The sequence below is a fragment of the Staurois parvus genome, unplaced genomic scaffold, assembly GCF_062004578.1.
Source record: "Staurois parvus isolate SC_StPar_1 unplaced genomic scaffold, SC_StPar_1.0 ptg000715l, whole genome shotgun sequence".
NCBI lineage: Eukaryota > Metazoa > Chordata > Amphibia > Anura > Ranidae > Staurois > Staurois parvus.
This window is the reverse complement of record NW_028318511.1, coordinates 10,179,651-10,197,108: the sequence shown is the minus strand read 5'-3', so window position 1 is coordinate 10,197,108 and position 17,458 is coordinate 10,179,651. Positions and strand designations below refer to the sequence as shown.

At 42.5% G+C, this 17,458-nt stretch overlaps 1 protein-coding gene across 1 annotated transcript in view; it reads right to left on the bottom strand.

Moving 5' to 3' along the window:
* Positions 1 to 694: 694 nt before the first annotated feature.
* The window catches only part of LMNTD2 (lamin tail domain containing 2), a 138,586-nt gene continuing 121,822 nt past the window's right edge, over positions 695 to 17,458 (bottom strand). The window contains exons 5-9 of the mRNA XM_089653594.1: positions 15,100 to 15,248; positions 14,441 to 14,547; positions 8,155 to 8,201; positions 7,703 to 7,860; positions 695 to 4,267 (exon numbers count right to left, since the gene is read on the bottom strand). Of these exons, the coding sequence (XP_089509720.1) occupies positions 7,741 to 7,860; positions 8,155 to 8,201; positions 14,441 to 14,547; positions 15,100 to 15,248 (423 nt within the window). The 3' untranslated portion in view covers positions 695 to 4,267; positions 7,703 to 7,740. The remainder of the gene's footprint in view (positions 4,268 to 7,702; positions 7,861 to 8,154; positions 8,202 to 14,440; positions 14,548 to 15,099; positions 15,249 to 17,458) is intronic.

Below are 17,458 nucleotides of genomic sequence, written 5' to 3'. Positions count from 1 at the left end.
ATGGTTTGGCCCCCACAGAGCCCTGATCTCAACATCATCGAGTCTGTTTGGGATTACATGAAGAGTCAGAAGGATTTGAGGCAGCCTACATCCAGAAGATCTGAGGTTAGTTCTCCAATATGTTTGGAACAACCTACCTGCCGAGTTCCTTCAAAAACTGTGTGTAAGTGTACCTAGAATAATTGATGCTGCTTTGAAGGCAAAGGGTGGTCACACCAAATATTGATTTGGATTTCTCTTTGGTTTATTTATTTTCCATTTTGTTATTTGATTAAAATAAACTAATAACACTTCTGTGTCTGAAAGAATTCATAGTATAAGTAAACTCTCACCTTGTAAAACAACCCATTCAGTTTGAAATAGAAATGAAAGGTAAAACATTTATGTATACATATAAAAAAAAATGTATATACATGTTTTCCTTTTTATAAGTTAAAACATATTCTCTGTTCCCAGCTGCATAAGGAACTCAGGGAGGAGAACAGCAGCACACTGGATTTCCCAGTGAAAAGCTGTGCAAGGAGGCATGTCAGCACTGTTTAATCATTGGAGGAGAGCAGGCTGAGTTGTCAGCAGAACCAGAGAAAACTGACCATGCTGTGCTCTCATGCCTAGTGTGGTCAGTTTTTAATAGGAAAGCAGAGGGACTGGCAGGAACACCAGGGATTTCACACAAAGCAAGCAATACAAGGAGAACAGGAAACTTTTTTTATACAAGTACATGGTACAACAGTTGTATGTCAGGAATATGCAATGTTGGACTTATATATTTAATTTTTAACATTTTTCACACCTGCCTAAAACTTTTGCACAGTAGTGTGTGTGTGTGTTTCTATATAAGTGTATGTGTGTGTTTATAAAAATATATTTTAAAAAAATTGTACTATCCCTGAAATAAAATTCAGCAACAATGTTTTTAATGGTAGTTGGAAGTTTTGGATAATTTCTGTTGTCTAAGACCTGTGAATGTTACCCCTCCCTATTCTAAAACAAGACATTCAGAATAAAGGCAGTTGGATACTTTGGAACTGAATGCATGAATGGATTTCCTTCTCCGAAAACAGTCAGCCAGATTCTGGAGTGGTTGGGACATTGATATAGATGTAAACCTGGGCTGGGTGAAGATCTGCTGACTATTTGTACCTCTAATGATTTCCGCCTTGTTTTTTTCATTTTTTTAATCATTTTATCTTGGAGATCCACATCTGTAATAACACATCAACCTGCTATTTATCGTGTTTTTCTAGCATACCACTTTAGCACTTAAACAGAGAAAGGGAAATCAACATGGGGGATGAAAGTGAATGGATAAAACTTCCTTTTCACCAGAAATGTGAGCACAAGGTAAATAGTGATTAACGCTGTTTAAATATGATCCACGTCATCACGTATGCCTAAAGGAGTACTTGTATTCCCGTAATGGCATTTCCTGGTTAATGGCTGGGAGGTGGCACAGCTTCACTATCATGAGCCCATTAAGTTGGTTGTCACAGTTGATATATGATTGGGAACCCATCCCACTGGCTCCCTATCAAAAGCTGTGACTGAGAGATGTCTTTGACAGCTCACTTAGTGTGCAGTGAGCTTGCTAATTGCTGTTGTGGGTGCATGCATATGTGCCGATGCGGGGTGCTGAGACCCACTTTTTACTTGCTACTGCATATATGGGCTACATGGTTGGCAAAAGGTTATGTGAAGGGAGGATCATTTATAGCACATCTCCATTTTGCTACCAATCTGAAACTCCTTCAGCCCTACTTCGGGGATCTTCCCTGTGTAGCCCTACCTGGGACTGCAGAGCCTTTGCCTGAGATTTTACTTGGCTAGAAGGATAAAACATGTCTGATGGAAATCCAGATGTGTCCATGCAGCTCTGTGTCCCAATTGACATGAATGAGATTGCCCGCATGGGGATGCATGAACACTTGTGACTAAACGCGGCCCTCGCTCAGGTGTACGCTGTAGTTCGCCTGTGTGAACCAAGTCTAAATCTTTTTTTTTGTTTAATTATTATCTATCATATTTATTCACATGTGTTATTAAAAGATCGGTCCACCTGTAAAGTTTTGGTTGATGCTAAAGAGAGATCACCTGGCTGTTCTGTGTGTCTCTTAAAGTTTTTATTGCTGTCTGTGTCCCCTTTAGGGAGAGTCACCCTCTCTATTTGCCCAGTTTACCATTATCACCGAAAGTAAAAGAAAATCCCAAATTTAGGTTTGTGACCAGAACATGAATAGAGGGGAAATCTTCCAAAGGGGACACTAGTTCTGATGACAGCTAGGGATTCCCTCACTTTCGATGGGTTTCCTCTTACTTCCTTTTTTGGCCATGGGATAGGAAATGAAGGAAAATCTCCCCAATAGGACACAGATGGCCAAAATAAAACTGACAGGTGTTACAACCCTCCTTTACCCTATAGGAAATTTAAAACAACAGTTTTGCCTTTATTTCTACTTTAAGGGCTCTAAAGATGAGACCTCTGAAGTCCTGGGTCTATACCCCTGTAGTGCCCATTATGAGGGGTCTCCACTCTACTATTTTATACAATGGAAAATGTAACAGAAGTAGCAGGAACACCCATAAAATAAATACACGAGGCCAGGCGCTGATTCATGCAACAAGGCTCAACCCACAACAACAATATCACCCTTGGGTGGACTGACCCTACTATGGGTTATGGCATCTTCAATTATTTCTACAGGCTTTACTCACCTATCTATGTCTCCTTTGTACTTAAAATTGGTCTAAAATTTGTAATTTACTTATCTGCAGCATGTCATCCAGAGAATAAGCCACCTCGGGAGGCACTTGCTTGCCTGTCTACAAGGTAAGACCCTCTATCAGTATTTGCTGTCTATTAGCTGCATGCGTGCAATAAAAAAAAAAGTGAGTCATACAGAACTATGACCTTGCTGAGGCCCAGCTTAGTCCCAGATCCAATACTGGTTGCCTATCTTGTCCTCCATGGTCCAAAAAAGAGAGGTCCAGTGAGCGGCAGTTGTGTGGACAAAAATGCCTTGTTGATGTCAGAGGAGAATGGGCAGACTGGTTTGAGATGATTGAAAGGCAATAGTAACTCAAATAACCACTCATAACAACCAAGGTATGCAGAATACATCTCTGAGCACACAACATGTCAAAGCTTGAAGTAGATGTGCTACAGCAGCAGAAGATCACGCCGGGTGCCACTCCTGTCAGCTAAGAACAACATAAACAACATGAAATCATGGATCCATCCTGCCTTGTATCAACGGTTCAGGCTGGTGGTGGTGTAATGGTGTGGGGGATATTTCTTTTGGCACACTTTTGGCCCCTTAGTACTAATTGAGCATTGTTTAAACACCACGGACTACCTGAGTATTGTTGCTGACCATGTCCATCCCTTTATGACTACAGTGTACCTATCTTCTGATGGCTACTTCCAGCAGGATAATGCAGCATGTCACAAAGCTCAAATCATCTCAAACTGGTTTCTTGAACATGACAGTGAATTCACTGTACTCCAATGGTCTCCACAGTCACCAGATCTCAATCCAATAGAACACCTTTGAGATGTGGCAGAACGAGATATTCACACCATGGATGTGCAGCTGACAATTCTGCAGCAACTGCGTGATGCTATCATGTCAATATGGACCAAAATCTCTGAGGAATGTTTCCAACACCTTGATGAATCTATGACATGAACAATTAAGGCAGTTTTGAAGGCAAATGGGGTCCAACCCCAGTACTAGCAAGGTGTACCTAATAATGTGGCCGGTGAGTGTAAACTTTCTTTAAAAAGTGAATACATATTTTGTAGATGAATATATAGTTAAAATATTCAGGCACGTTCTGTAGAGCCGTGATATCTGTTTTCTAGATTTGACACTCCCGATATAGCTCAGAGAGGGATTGAGAGGTATTTGCTAAGTGACTGCTACTGAAATGTCCATAAAGCTTTTGAAACAAATTTTTTGAAAAGAGCAATGTTCAAGAAGACAATCATTTGGAGTATTTTCCCATTAGTCTGACTACATTAAAATGCTGAAAGCAAATCTCTCTTACATCTTCTTATACTATGAACATTGTTTGGGTCTTAAAAAGGTATTTCTATTGTTGCCACCAGAAACCACATCCTCCCTTCTATTCTTCCAATGGCATGTATAAGAATAAAACCAAGCATTTGATTGAATGATTGATGTGTGTAATGGACAGTCTGATACATTGGGTATTGTTGCATACACAATTTCATTTTTATGCTGTGTAGCTTGCTTTTGATGTCTACCTGTAAAAGATTATAAATATATTATTAGCATGACTCGAATGTAGGTCACAGAGATATTCAGTCATAGCCTTCAAGACTCGATGGACCAGTGCACTGCAACCTGCACAAAATAGTGCTGGTTGCAGTGTGTACAATCTTACATACAGACGGTCATACAAATGGTCATGTTTCCTACAGATCAGGCCATAGACACCTACCTATGTATTGCATTAATGTGTATTTCTAATGTAAGGGGGATATGCTTCAATGGTATTGGCAATGGTAAACTTTGCACAAGACAGGGACACCCAGAAATAGTCCAAGCAGGTTTTTCCTACACTTTTATTCAGCAAGGAAGCAAACAGTTTTCAATGAAGAAGGGTTTTATCCTTAGCATAAAAAAAAAACAAAATATCCTCTCATCTGGTCACTTCCTGACTAACAGAAAGCTCTCTCATGGGTTCTTCAAAACAACCGTCGGCACTTCATTACCTTTTTAGAGTTCTGTCTGCACTCTGGCTTTTCATCCTGCAGCAGAGGGAGCAAGAGAGAATCCTGAGATTCAGTCAGCTCAGATACTGAATATAAAGGCCTGTGCACGGCTGAAACTAACAGTGAGCTTTGGCTACAAGGTTGTCAAGGTCCTACCTTTCCTCAGAGCTTGTGCATCCCATGTGCTGGTGTCCATCTTGGGTTTCTGCAAAGCATGGTGGGAACCTTTATGCCTTCAGGCTTCTGCAGCTCCTCCTCAGAAGGGTGTGGTTCATCACATTTAAGCCTGCTGTCTGCAAATGCTCTCTGCATTCGTGTCTTGTGTGTTAGTGTTGCAATAGCTCTGTTTATACTCTCGTGACTCTCCTGGAATCTGACTCGGCTTTTGACTAGACCATTCTCTGCGTTTTCCTTTGATCTGACCTCCCGTTGCTGAACCCGGCCTGTGACCTGTTATTCTTGTCTACTGTTCTGTACCGTTTCTCCCGTTGTTGTCGACCCGGCCTGCCCGACTACGCTATTGTCTGATCTGGTTCCCACCAGCTACACGCCATTGGCGGCGGCCATTACCGCAGCTGGGGTGTCTCGAGGGCCGCGACCTGGTTCCTGGCTGCGTCAAGTCCATCCCCACCATCAGGGGCCCTGGTGAAGGGCAGCCTGGGACTTAGACTCCGCGCCCTGATTGACTCCGGTCTGTGGGTGGTGGTTGTCGCCAGTCAGTGCGTGACCCTGCCACTAGGCCTGCCTGTCCGTTCCACAGCTCCTGCCGTGACACAGGTAAGATGTAGGCTTTATCCCACCCAAAGCTCTACAAGGCCCCTGGATTCCAGGACCCAGAACATAACTTAACAAAAAGTTTGTTCTCCCCACATCAACCATAAACTTTGGAACCCCTCACCATGTCTTTGTGAGAAACCTAGGTAACACACACATACCATCTACAATCCTGCCAGCCACTGCTTGACACTATACACTCAGCAGTGACCACCCAGTACCCTTGATCTCTTTGTATAATAGGAGCTTACGGACTCAAAATGAAACTCAGTAAATGTTCTTTTGGAGATGAACTTGCAAGAGATGCCTGATGAGGTCAGAAAAAAGACTATGAGAAATCTTGTTTGCAATCATCAGCAGGATTGGCCAATGCTTATCTTAAGAAAAGTATAAAAGAAATCCTGGCGCAGAGGCGAGAGGTAGGGTGACCATAAGTGACGTGGATAGCAGATCCGGAAGCTCACATCTTCAAATGAACCACATGAATCCAAATCTGCAACTGTATAAGAAGTGTGGAATCCACAATATGACAAAACTGTCCACAAGGATAGAGGAGTTAATCAGGTATAAAAAATAAGACCACATTTGCAGATGTCCAAATTGTCATAGAAGACTGTTATTAAAACCACTTGTGCATGAAATCACAAACCTTATTGGAAATGCCTGATGTGCCTAGATGACTCATTTTCCTGGTCCCATTGAAGAGCTGACCACTGTGAAAATGGTACAGCACCGGCTGTACTCAGATACGATGTATGTGGACACTTGGAGTGTCTCCAACAATGCCACCGGCACACCAGAAGTGCATCACAGGTCTGACAGGAAGCCGGCGTGGATGGAAGGCGATGTGGGTAATGGAGGATATGCACTTGGATGGACACAGGACTTGGCCAATGAAGCAGGAGTGGCTGAACCACTGGGCCAGATGTGATGTCATGTTCCTGGTATCAGTGTGTATCACCTAAGGCTAGTCCCTTCAGTGAGCTTATGTGAAGTGTCATTTGGGTGAACAGTTTGGAATAGACCTCCCACCATTGATTAGAATGTTACAACAGCCCGAAACATGTAGTTGTCCAAGCGTACTATCTTTTTTTATTCCTCCTCTTGTGCTAATTGGATTTCCAGCCATTCATCTCATCAACGCATTTGAGTCCAGATTCTCGGCCAGGTTTCGTGCCAGGACTTTAACATCACATCCAGCCCGGTGGTTTAGCCATTCCTGCTTCATTGGTCAGGTTCCCGTGTCCATCCCAGTGCATATCCTCCTTTGCCCACATCGCCTATCATCCACGCCAGTTTTCTGCCAGACCTTGTGACACACTTCCGGTGCATCAGTGGCGTTGTCTGAGACACTCCAGGTGTGCTCATACATCGGATCTGAGTACAGCTGGCACTGTACCATTTTCACAGTGGTCAACTCTTCATTGGGACGAGGACAATGAGTCATCAAGCACGTCAGGCATTTCAAGTAAGGTTTGTGATTTCATGCACAAGTGGTTTGAATGACAATTTTCTATGCCAATTTGGACATTGATAAATGTGGCTTTATTTTTTTAAAGCTGATTAGCTTCTCCATACATTGACAGCCACATGTACAAGTCTCTAGGATTGTTCTTTATTTTAGCTACTAATCCTTTGAAAAACACATGTGCCAAGACCATGGACAGTAAAGTGTTTACACATTCTTAACAGGCAATAAAGTGACTTTAAAACAAGCCAACACTGATCTATCTAGCTGCATGTACTATAAGGTAAATCATTCTCAAACGATCAAAATAAAGATTCTAGAGTTGTTCTCTGCTAAGTTCACACAGGCTTTGAATTTTAAAGCAGCCTTTAACTCACGTGAACAATTAATGAGTGTTTCTGACGCTCTGTAGAGGTGTTCAAGTCTTGTCAAGCAAAGCAACACAAAATGTTAGAAATATCTGCTGGTTGTTTAGATTAGAAGGCTGTCAGGCTGCTGATGATTTTTGTTCTCCATAGAAAGTAAAGAGAAAACAGGCTCAGATTTTAGATGCTCAGTTGTGAAATTTAGAAAATGAATTTCTCCACAATACCTATAGCATTGTGGAGAATATGGGTGTAGAGGGATTGTTTTAAAGTGTTTTTATTGCATTTTCAGAATATGTAAATAACCTAATGTGCATAGTCTGGACACAGGTACAGTTATACCTACATTTGACTTACCCCCCTCTGTACAATATGACAAGACATACTCTATTCTTCTATACTCGCAGAAGATCAAAGGTAAAGGGAATGTGACTGAGGAATTTAAATCCACGTCTGGAACGGGCAGTCTTCTGGGCTACAAGCCTCACAAGAGGACTATCGGTATTCAACCGGCTCTGTAAAAGAGATACATAAGATTACTGAATGTTTGCACTTGTTTATGATCTCTGAAATATAGTAAAATTATATACAACTGTATAAATAAGTTTTCAGGAAAATATTGAGTAAATTAAAGTGTCTATCATAATAATGGCTTGTAGCATCTCTCTGAAGCTAGTGTAATTCAACAATGGAAACTGAAAAAAACAAAGGGAAGGCTGAATGTGGATTCTGTATAGTCATATAAACGTTTTTTATGTAAGCCAATCCGATAGGTTGGGTGGAATGTTGTTATTTCAGTTATTACTTACTGGATGCCAAGTAATGTACATAGGCGCAGGGCTAGAATTGGTTAATGCTGTAAAAAAGAAGAATAAATCAGTAATACAGTGCACACAGTTAATTTCAACACAAGGAGAGGGCTGGAAAAATGATAGCATAAAGCAGTGGTTCTCAACCTTTCTAATGCCGCGACCCCTTAATACAGTTCCTCATGTTGTGGTGACCCCCAACCATAAAATTATTTTCGTTGCTACTTCATAACTGTAATTCTGCAGTGGGAGGAATAGTGCCTCATCATTGGTGTCAGTGGGAGGAATAGTGCCCTGTCATTGGTATCAGTGGGAGGAATAGTGCCACGTCATTGGTGTCAGTGGGAGGAATAGTGTCCCATCATTGATATCAGTGGGAGGAATAGTGCCCCATCATTGGTATCAGTGGTAGGAATAGTGCCCCCATCATTAGTGTCAGTGGTAGGAATAGTGCCCCATCATTGGTGCCAGTGGTAAGAATAGTGCCCCATCATAGGTGTCAGTGGGGGGAATAGTGCCCCATCATTGGTGTCAGTGGGAGGAATAGTGCCCCATCATTGGTGTCAGTGGGAGGAATAGTGCCCCATCATTGGTGTCAGTGGGAGGAATAGTGCCCCATCATTGGTGTCAGTGGGAGGAATAGTGCCCCATCATTGGTGTCAGTGGGGGGAGGAATAGTGCCCTATCATTGGTGTCAGTGGGGGGAGGAATAGTGCCCCATCGTTGGTGTCAGTGGGGGGAGGAATAGTGCCCCATCGTTGGTGTCAATGGGAGGAATAGTGCCCCATCATAGGTGTCAGTGGGGGGAATAGTGCCCCATCATTGGTGTCAGTGGGGGGAATAGTGCCCCATCATTGGTGTCAGTGGGGGGAATAGTGCCCCATCATTGGTGTCAGTGGGGGGAATAGTGCCCCATCATTGGTGTCAGTGGGGGGAATAGTGCCCCATCATTGGTGTCAGTGGGGGGAATAGTGCCCCATCATTGGTGTCAGTGGGGGGAATAGTGCCCCATCATTGGTGTCAGTGGGGGGAATAGTGCCCCATCATTGGTGTCAGTGGGAGGAATAGTGCCCCATCACTGGTGTCAGTGGGAGGAATAGTGTCCCATCACTGGTGTCAGTGGGAGGAAAAGTGCCCCATCACTGGTGTCAGTGGGAGGAATAGTGCCCCATCACTGGTGTCAGTGGGAGGAATAGTGCCCCATCATTGGTGTCAGTGGGGGGAATACGGTCCCATTATTGGTGTCAGTGGGAGGAATAGTGCCCCATCATTGGTGTCAGTGGGAGGAATAGTGCCCCATCATTGGTATCAGTGGGAGGAATAGTGCCCCCATCATTGGCGTCAGTGGGAGGAATAGTGCCCCATCGTTGGTATCAGAGGGAAGTATAGTGCCCCATCGTTGGTGTCAGTGGGAGGAATAGTGCCCCATCGTTGGTGTCAGTGGGAGGAATAGTGCCCCATCGTTGGTGTCAGTGGGAGGAATAGTGCCCCATCGTTGGTGTCAGTGGGAGGAATAGTGCCCCATCGTTGGTGTCAGTGGGAGGAATAGTGCCCCATCATTGGTGTCAGTGGGGGGAGGAATAGTGCCCCATCGTTGGTGTCAGTGGGGGGAGGAATAGTGCCCCATCGTTGGTGTCAGTGGGGGGAGGAATAGTGCCCCATCGTTGGTGTCAGTGGGGGGAGGAATAGTGCCCCATCGTTGGTGTCAGTGGGGGGAGGAATAGTGCCCCATCGTTGGTGTCAGTGGGGGGAGGAATAGTGCCCCATCGTTGGTGTCAGTGGGGGGAGGAATAGTGCCCCATCGTTGGTGTCAGTGGGGGGAGGAATAGTGCCCCATCGTTGGTGTCAGTGGGGGGAGGAATAGTGCCCCATCGTTGGTGTCAGTGGGGGGAGGAATAGTGCCCCATCGTTGGTGTCAATGGGAGGAATAGTGCCCCATCATAGGTGTCAGTGGGGGGAATAGTGCCCCATCATTGGTGTCAGTGGGGGGAATAGTGCCCCATCATTGGTGTCAGTGGGGGGAATAGTGCCCCATCACTGGTGTCAGTGGGAGGAATAGTGTCCCATCACTGGTGTCAGTGGGAGGAAAAGTGCCCCATCATTGGTGTCAGTGGGAGGAATAGTGCCCCATCACTGGTGTCAGTGGGAGGAATAGTGCCCCATCATTGGTGTCAGTGGGGGGAATACGGCCCCATTATTGGTGTCAGTGGGAGGAATAGTGCCCCATCATTGGTGTCATTGGGAGGAATAGTGCCCCATCATTGGTGTCAGTGGGAGGAATAGTGCCACATCATTGGTATCAGTGGGAGGAATAGTGCCCCCATCATTGGTGTCAGTGGGAGGAATAGTGCCCCATCGTTGGCATCAGGGGGAGCAATAGTGCCCCAACATTGGCGTCAGTGGGAGGAATAGTGCCCCATCGTTGGCATCAGGGGGAGCAATAGTGCCCCAACATTGGTGTCAGTGGGAGGAATAGTACCCCATCGTTGGTATCAGAGGGAAGTATAGTGCCCCATCGTTGGTGTCAGTGGGAGGAATAGTGCCCCATCGTTGGTGTCAGTGGGAGGAATAGTGCCCCATCGTTGGTGTCAGTGGGAGGAATAGTGCCCCATCATTGGTGTCAGTGGGAGGAATAGTGCCCCATCGTTGGTGTCAGTGGGGGGAGGAATAGTGCCCCATCGTTGGTAATAGTGACACCAATGATTGGGCACTATTCCTCCCACTGACACCAATGATACTTACCTTGCTGACCCCTGCTCCAGCCTGGGCTCGCTCGCTCCCTCCCTCTCCCATGGTACAAACACTTACCGGTCAGATGGCTTCCTTCTCCGGCCGCTTTCCTCCTCTTCACTCGCTCGTGCTTCGCAGTGCCGCTCGGCTCCTCCTTTCCAAGCTCCACCTCCTCGCCGGTGATTGGCCGCCTGTGTGCCTCTCTTGAGCTACAGTTCCGGCGGCCAATCACCGACGAGGAAGGATTGATCCCGGGGGTGTGTCCAGATGACAGGGACGGCATGTCATCCCGCCCACACCTGCAGACGGATCAAGGAGCGGTGTCTCGGTTCCTAAGGCCATCGGAAATATGTGTTTTCCGATGGTCTTAGGCGACCCCTGGGAAAGTGTCGTTCGACCCCCAAAGGGGTCGCGACCCCCAGGTTGAGAACCGCTGGCATAAAGGATATATTTGGAGAATCTGAGAAAACTCTCCTTAAACTTTCTATTTCAGTGTTTGCTAAGTATCAATGGGCTGAATTCAAGTTGGCTCTAGACAATAGGTACCCAAACTTGCAAACACAATCTTACCACCTTTAGGCATCGATAGATGGGGGTTTTAAACACAAAGGGGTTGATTGGAGGGTGCAAACTTTGGTGCAGGTTTGAATGGTAGACAATCAGCTTCTAACTTCATCTTGTTCAATTAAGCTTTGACGAAAAAAACCTGGAAGCTGACTGGTTTCTATGCAGAGCTGCACCAGATTTTACACTCTCCAGCTTTATAAAATCAACCCCAAAGAGTCACAAATGGAATACAGGCTGAAGCAAATGGAACAGCACACTACAGATACCTGCATTACTGGCTTATTTGAGAATCACAATAATTGGACAAGGTTTTCTTACCAGTCTTAGAGCTATTAGCCTCAGCTGGCAATGTTTGGGCACAGCCCATAGACATTATGTAGCCAAATCAAAATGGTTGTCATCTAATGTACATGGTACCTTTACCTGAAGGCTTTTTAAACCCACTATCTATATTTTTTTAAAGTGTTTTAAGAAAAGCGCCACACCCTCTAACTCCAAAGCAGCAAATTCCCAACTCAAAAAATCAAAAAAATTTTTGCTTAAACAAATAAATAAAAGGAATGCGCTAATTGAGTGAATAATACAAAGTGAATATAAGAAAAAATAAAAAATAAAATAAAAATAAAAAATAAAAAATTTTGCAAAAAAAGTGTCCATAAATAATGTCCAAAAAGATTTTTAATTAAAGATTTTTAATTAACGTCCACACTGTTAGAACCACCACCAAAAAAAATTGTTTTTAAATCACCCAACCGAGCTCAAAAATGAACAAATACCTTTTTGCTCTGGGCAATATATAACAAATATATCTTGGATACAATACTGTGTAAATCACCAAACGAATTTTCCTCCAATGAAAAAATATTACTGTGTGAATCAACGAACGAATTTTCCTCAGATGAAAAACCACCATTCAAGGGTGTAGGTAATTTTCAGGAATATATCTCATGACTCTTTCGTATATTTCCATACCATAGGAACCATGTTTAAAGGTAAGAAAAAAGAATCATGGTGCAGCAAGTTTTAAAATTGTAACAAACTTTTTAATGAACGAATAAAACTCACAAGTCAGGTGTCTCCACCGACACCAGTTTTACAAGCATGTGTTTAGGCAATCATGCACGAACCTATCTTTGTTTGCTCTGGATCTCCTCCTCTCACATCCAAAGAATGTCTCAGACGTCAGCATCCAGCAGGCCACGCGCTACACGTTTCGTCACCAACGACGTCCTCACGGGGACACAGTGTGGACATTAATTAAATATCTTTTTGGACATTATTTATGGACACTTTTTTTGCATAATTTTTAATTTTTTATTATTTTTATTTTATTTTTTATTTTTTCTTATATTCACTTTGTATTATTCACTCAATTAGCGCATTCCATTTATTTATTTATATTTTTTTATTTGTCAAAGATGTGGTGAAAAGTTTCACCAGCAGTTTGTTTCTCTGCCCTTTTCTACAAAGGTATAACACAGATCGAATTCTCTCCTGGGTAAACTCCACAATAAATTGTTTATCATGAAAAATCCTTTGGGGAGTATGAAACCTCAGCATGAAGCAGAATTGGGGATTGTGATGGGATCATCTCTCCACTGCTATCCATGACAGATGTTAGATTCCAGCATGTGATTCAGTTCGCCAGCCTCCACACAAAAGCTTTGGATGAAATCACCCTCTAAGGTACTTCTAGTCCGTCATTACAGTAATGGAAAGGTTGGATTTGGGGGACATATCAAATGTTTAGTTGCTGTACATAATATCTGCATTGCTGTACAATTACATTTTACTACAAAAAAAACTATTCAAATATGTATTCGTAACTCAAAAAGACCCTTCTATTGCTCTCAGCCTCCTCCAAATCTCCAATTGTTTTTTTTTTTTTGGTACTGTGATCTGACTCCCTGTTAGAAGGTGGCTATGTTCATTCTCCATGGTCCCACTGTATGTAAGAATGTAACCACTCTCTCACACCCAAAATGGGCTAGGGATAGAAGTGGGAGAATCAGGAGTTCACAAAGGATAGTACAAAGAGACAGAAAAACACAGTAAGAAACAATTTAATGAAAAAAATAGATTATAGAGACATTAAGTAGTGGATGTGTATGGATTACTGTATTTGGGAAAAATAAAGATATTGTTAAGTGCCACTTTAAATTTACTAGGCATTTCAACAGTAAAGAAATACACCATTGGCATTTATTCTTGTTGGAAAAATCAGTCTTACATAACTTACAGATATCCCTACAGACAACAAATAACACATTTTATGGTATAGTTGCTGTATGGTATTATACTTTTTAATCCATTTTGAGCTTATTTATAGTCAATCTATATGGTTGACAATTTTTCAAGCACCTTTAAATGCTCCAAGTGGTGCCCCTGATCCCACATGCACTATTCACATACTCAATGCCTTGACCTCTTCAACTTGATGCTAAACTCTGACATTGAAAGGGCTAAGACTGACCTCTTACCTTTCAGCTATCCAGTGCCCCATATTCTATTGGCCAGTGAATTTCTCAGATTGAATTGTTGGTTAGTAAAGGTTTTAGCTTTGGTAGGAGAGAGTCTTAGTATTGAGTTGAAGAAGTCAAGGGCTACATAGTCCTGGAATCAAAGATATTCCAGGTGCACCAAAACTATTTGGAGGATTTAAAAGGGAGTTGAAGCACCTTCAGGTGTATATTGTTAGTTTGTATACTTAATGCAGGTGACACTTTCATTTTAATATGAAGTTGAACTAAGAAGTAAGAAATACATCAACCCATAGCTATCAAACAGATTTTATTTCATCGTAGTCAAATAAGTAATTAAGATTTGAGAAGGTGAGGTCAATCATCCTCTTTATCTGAATACGCCTGTTTGCAGCACATACTTGGAAATAGTCTCATATTTAATGCCCTAAGGAGGGGTCTATGATTTTTATTTTGATATGTCTTTCTGAACCTGTATATATTACATCTAAATTCTGCTGGTGGCATACCTGGATTTCTGAAGGAGGAAGAAATCTGCTGTACAGCATTAGCTGGGTTAGACATATTCTGAGGTGCCCTACTGTCCATGTACGTCATAGCAGAGATACTGTGTCTTCTATAAAACAAAAAAAATAAAAAAACAAAGAAAATAGACTAACCAGCAACCTTATTTAGACCCTTTGACAAGTTTTTATTGCTGTCTGTGTGCTCACTGGGGAGATTCACCACTGTATGCACTGGTGACCAGGGATGAGCTCAGGAGTGTTCAGATCCTAGTCGGACCCCACCTGAGCTTTCCTGCCTGGAAGATGTTACTGCACACCATCGATTGTAAGCGGCCAAGGCATTCCCTGCTCTGCAGCCACACAAATACATGCCCCTTGTATATGTGCAGGGGTTTTTACTAGTGATCACTGCCACCTTGCCTTGTGAAGGGAAACTCAAAAAATTGTTGAAAAAAATGTTTCAGTGACATTTGTCTAAGAAGGAATGCCCCTTACTTGGGGAGATTTACAGTGATATCCTGTTTTTGTTCTGGGACAGGAAGTGAAAGAAAATTTGCACAATATTTCAAGTACAGCAAAAATAACCTGTGGGGGTTTAACTATCTCCTACTCTATCTAAAACCAAAAGTTTTTGGCTATAAATATAATTTAATCAGATTTACCTGGGGAGAATAACAGGTGATAGTGAGTTGCGACTATATTGATGTTGATCTGCAACAGGCCAGCTTCTGATTTTCTGATTCTGTGATACATTTTGTCTTACTTTGTTATACAAAGAAGGTGACTCTTCAGTCTTATGGGACACTACAGGCTGCAGACAGAGACAATATATACAGTACATATCATTAACAGGTTTTGGAAAGAAGCAGTAAAGCTAGGCAAAGGAATGTATATAAAACTTTACAGCAAATGCAGCTTGAATGGAGATTTATATTAGGAAACACATTAATGGTAACAAATGCATTATAAATATAATAGTCAGAACAACTAGTATTCATTTATCTGCTAATATATCCTGCTCTTAATAAGAATTGAAGTTATTTCCACACAGTCACCAAATACATTAAACCATTTAGGACATTTCTCGTGCTTGGTGGCTCAGAAGATGTAACTTCAGACCATAGATGGAACAACAAGCAGATACAGAATGCCCTTCATTTAGATTTTAGTGTCATTTCAACATTCATGTTGCATAATTCTTAGGCTCCATGCACACGGGGCGTTTTAATAACATAGCTGTTAATGTTAGCTGTGTAAAGTCACATTCAAAATTTGAGTTTTTCAGTGTTTTTGTATTAGCGTTTAGCCACGTTTTTTCGCATTTGCTTTTTTTAAGAGTTTACAAAAAAAAAACATTTTTTTGTCAAAAAAGTCCAAAAATGCTGGTTTGCCGCGATTTACCGTGTGCATTTTTCTGCGTTAGAGCATTTTTACAGCTAAAAAACTCCTCTAGAAACCCACTAGTCCTGGGTTTTTTTCCCAGCCAAAAAACTTTGATTATAGTCTATGTGTGCATGGACACATAGGATAACATGCTGGGGAGTTTACTGGCTGTACTGGCTGTAGAAAAATATGTCAAATGCGCAGTGGGCACCCGGCTGTGAAGCCGCAAGAGAAGACGGCCAGTGAAACCAGCCGTGGTGAGGACACCGCTGGACCGAGGGAAAGGTAAGTGTCTGTATTTTAAAAGTCAGCAGTTACAGTTTTTGTAGCTGCTGACTTTGATTTTTTTTTTCAGGTGGAAATCCGCTTTAAGCCTTTTGTGTGCCACTCTAAGCACCCGAGTGCCTGCCTATCCTCCTGCTGCAGCAGCTAATCCCCTGACAATTGGTAATAACTGACCATTGCTGAGCCTTACATTCCCATGACAATACACAGTATAGATAATCATTTTTTAAAGTTCACCTTCTATAATGTTACATTTTACACTCATATTCAGGATGTAACATGTTACTGATGCAGCAGCCCCTGCAACCCCCGAGCCCCTGTTGTGACAGCAGGCCGGGGATCTTCTCGACACACCTGCTGTCACAATTTTTACAAAAATGTGGCTGGTGGCTCAATGTGGCTGGTGGCTCAATGAACTACCAGGGTGCTGATGAGTGCTCTAGGAAGTTCATTGATTCTTCCTGTCATTCAGTAACTGTCTGCCCATACGAGGTACAAGCAGACAGCCACACTCACAGTCTGCAGGAGCCCTGCATCGCACCCACGATCTGCTGATCGGGGGTGCAATGCTTTACAGGCTCCTAATAAAAAAAATAATGAATGCACATTTTTTTACCTCCAAAAAGTTAGGCATTTAATATTTTTTTTTAAAAGGTGAACTTATCCTTTAACAAGTATCTATGGTTAAAATGTAAAATTATATATTCATTTCAACATTGTATTTCAATTTCTAGTCTACTCCTATTAATCTGAACACTCCTAAAGTTTGCAAACTTACTTTGTGAAGATCCCCACACATTTACTTCCGTGAAAACTGTGACATGTATTTACTATGCCCTGTGAGTAGAAACTGAAGTGTCACAGATATCACAGTGCCTGTCTTCTGAACTACAAAGGTTTTGAGAGGAGGAGTTTCAGTAGGCGGAGCCAGTACTGAAATCACTGCTTGCAGGCAGCAAGGTACCATGGGACATGTAGTCCTTAGAAACTGAAAATTAACAGCAGAGAAGAAGCTGCAAAGCATGCAGGGAATCAAGAACGTTGTGTAAAGAGATGGCCAGAGGACAGGCAGAGCTCACAACATGAAAGGAGTTTTGCCAAGTACTCTTATTTTTGATTGTCAATAAAACTATTGTTTGTATTGTTATTACAATGCTGATGCTATAAAATGAAATGTGTGCTGTGACCATAGATTCCCTTTAACTAGATAATGTTTTAAAGCAAGCAGTGTTGAAAAAAAGCACTCCCCCATCCCCCGTGCATCAATTTATTTCCTTTAACCTGTGTGTATTTAGTGCTGGTAATAACTCAGTATTAACAAATCCCTTATGTTATTGAATAATTTCAAAGCTT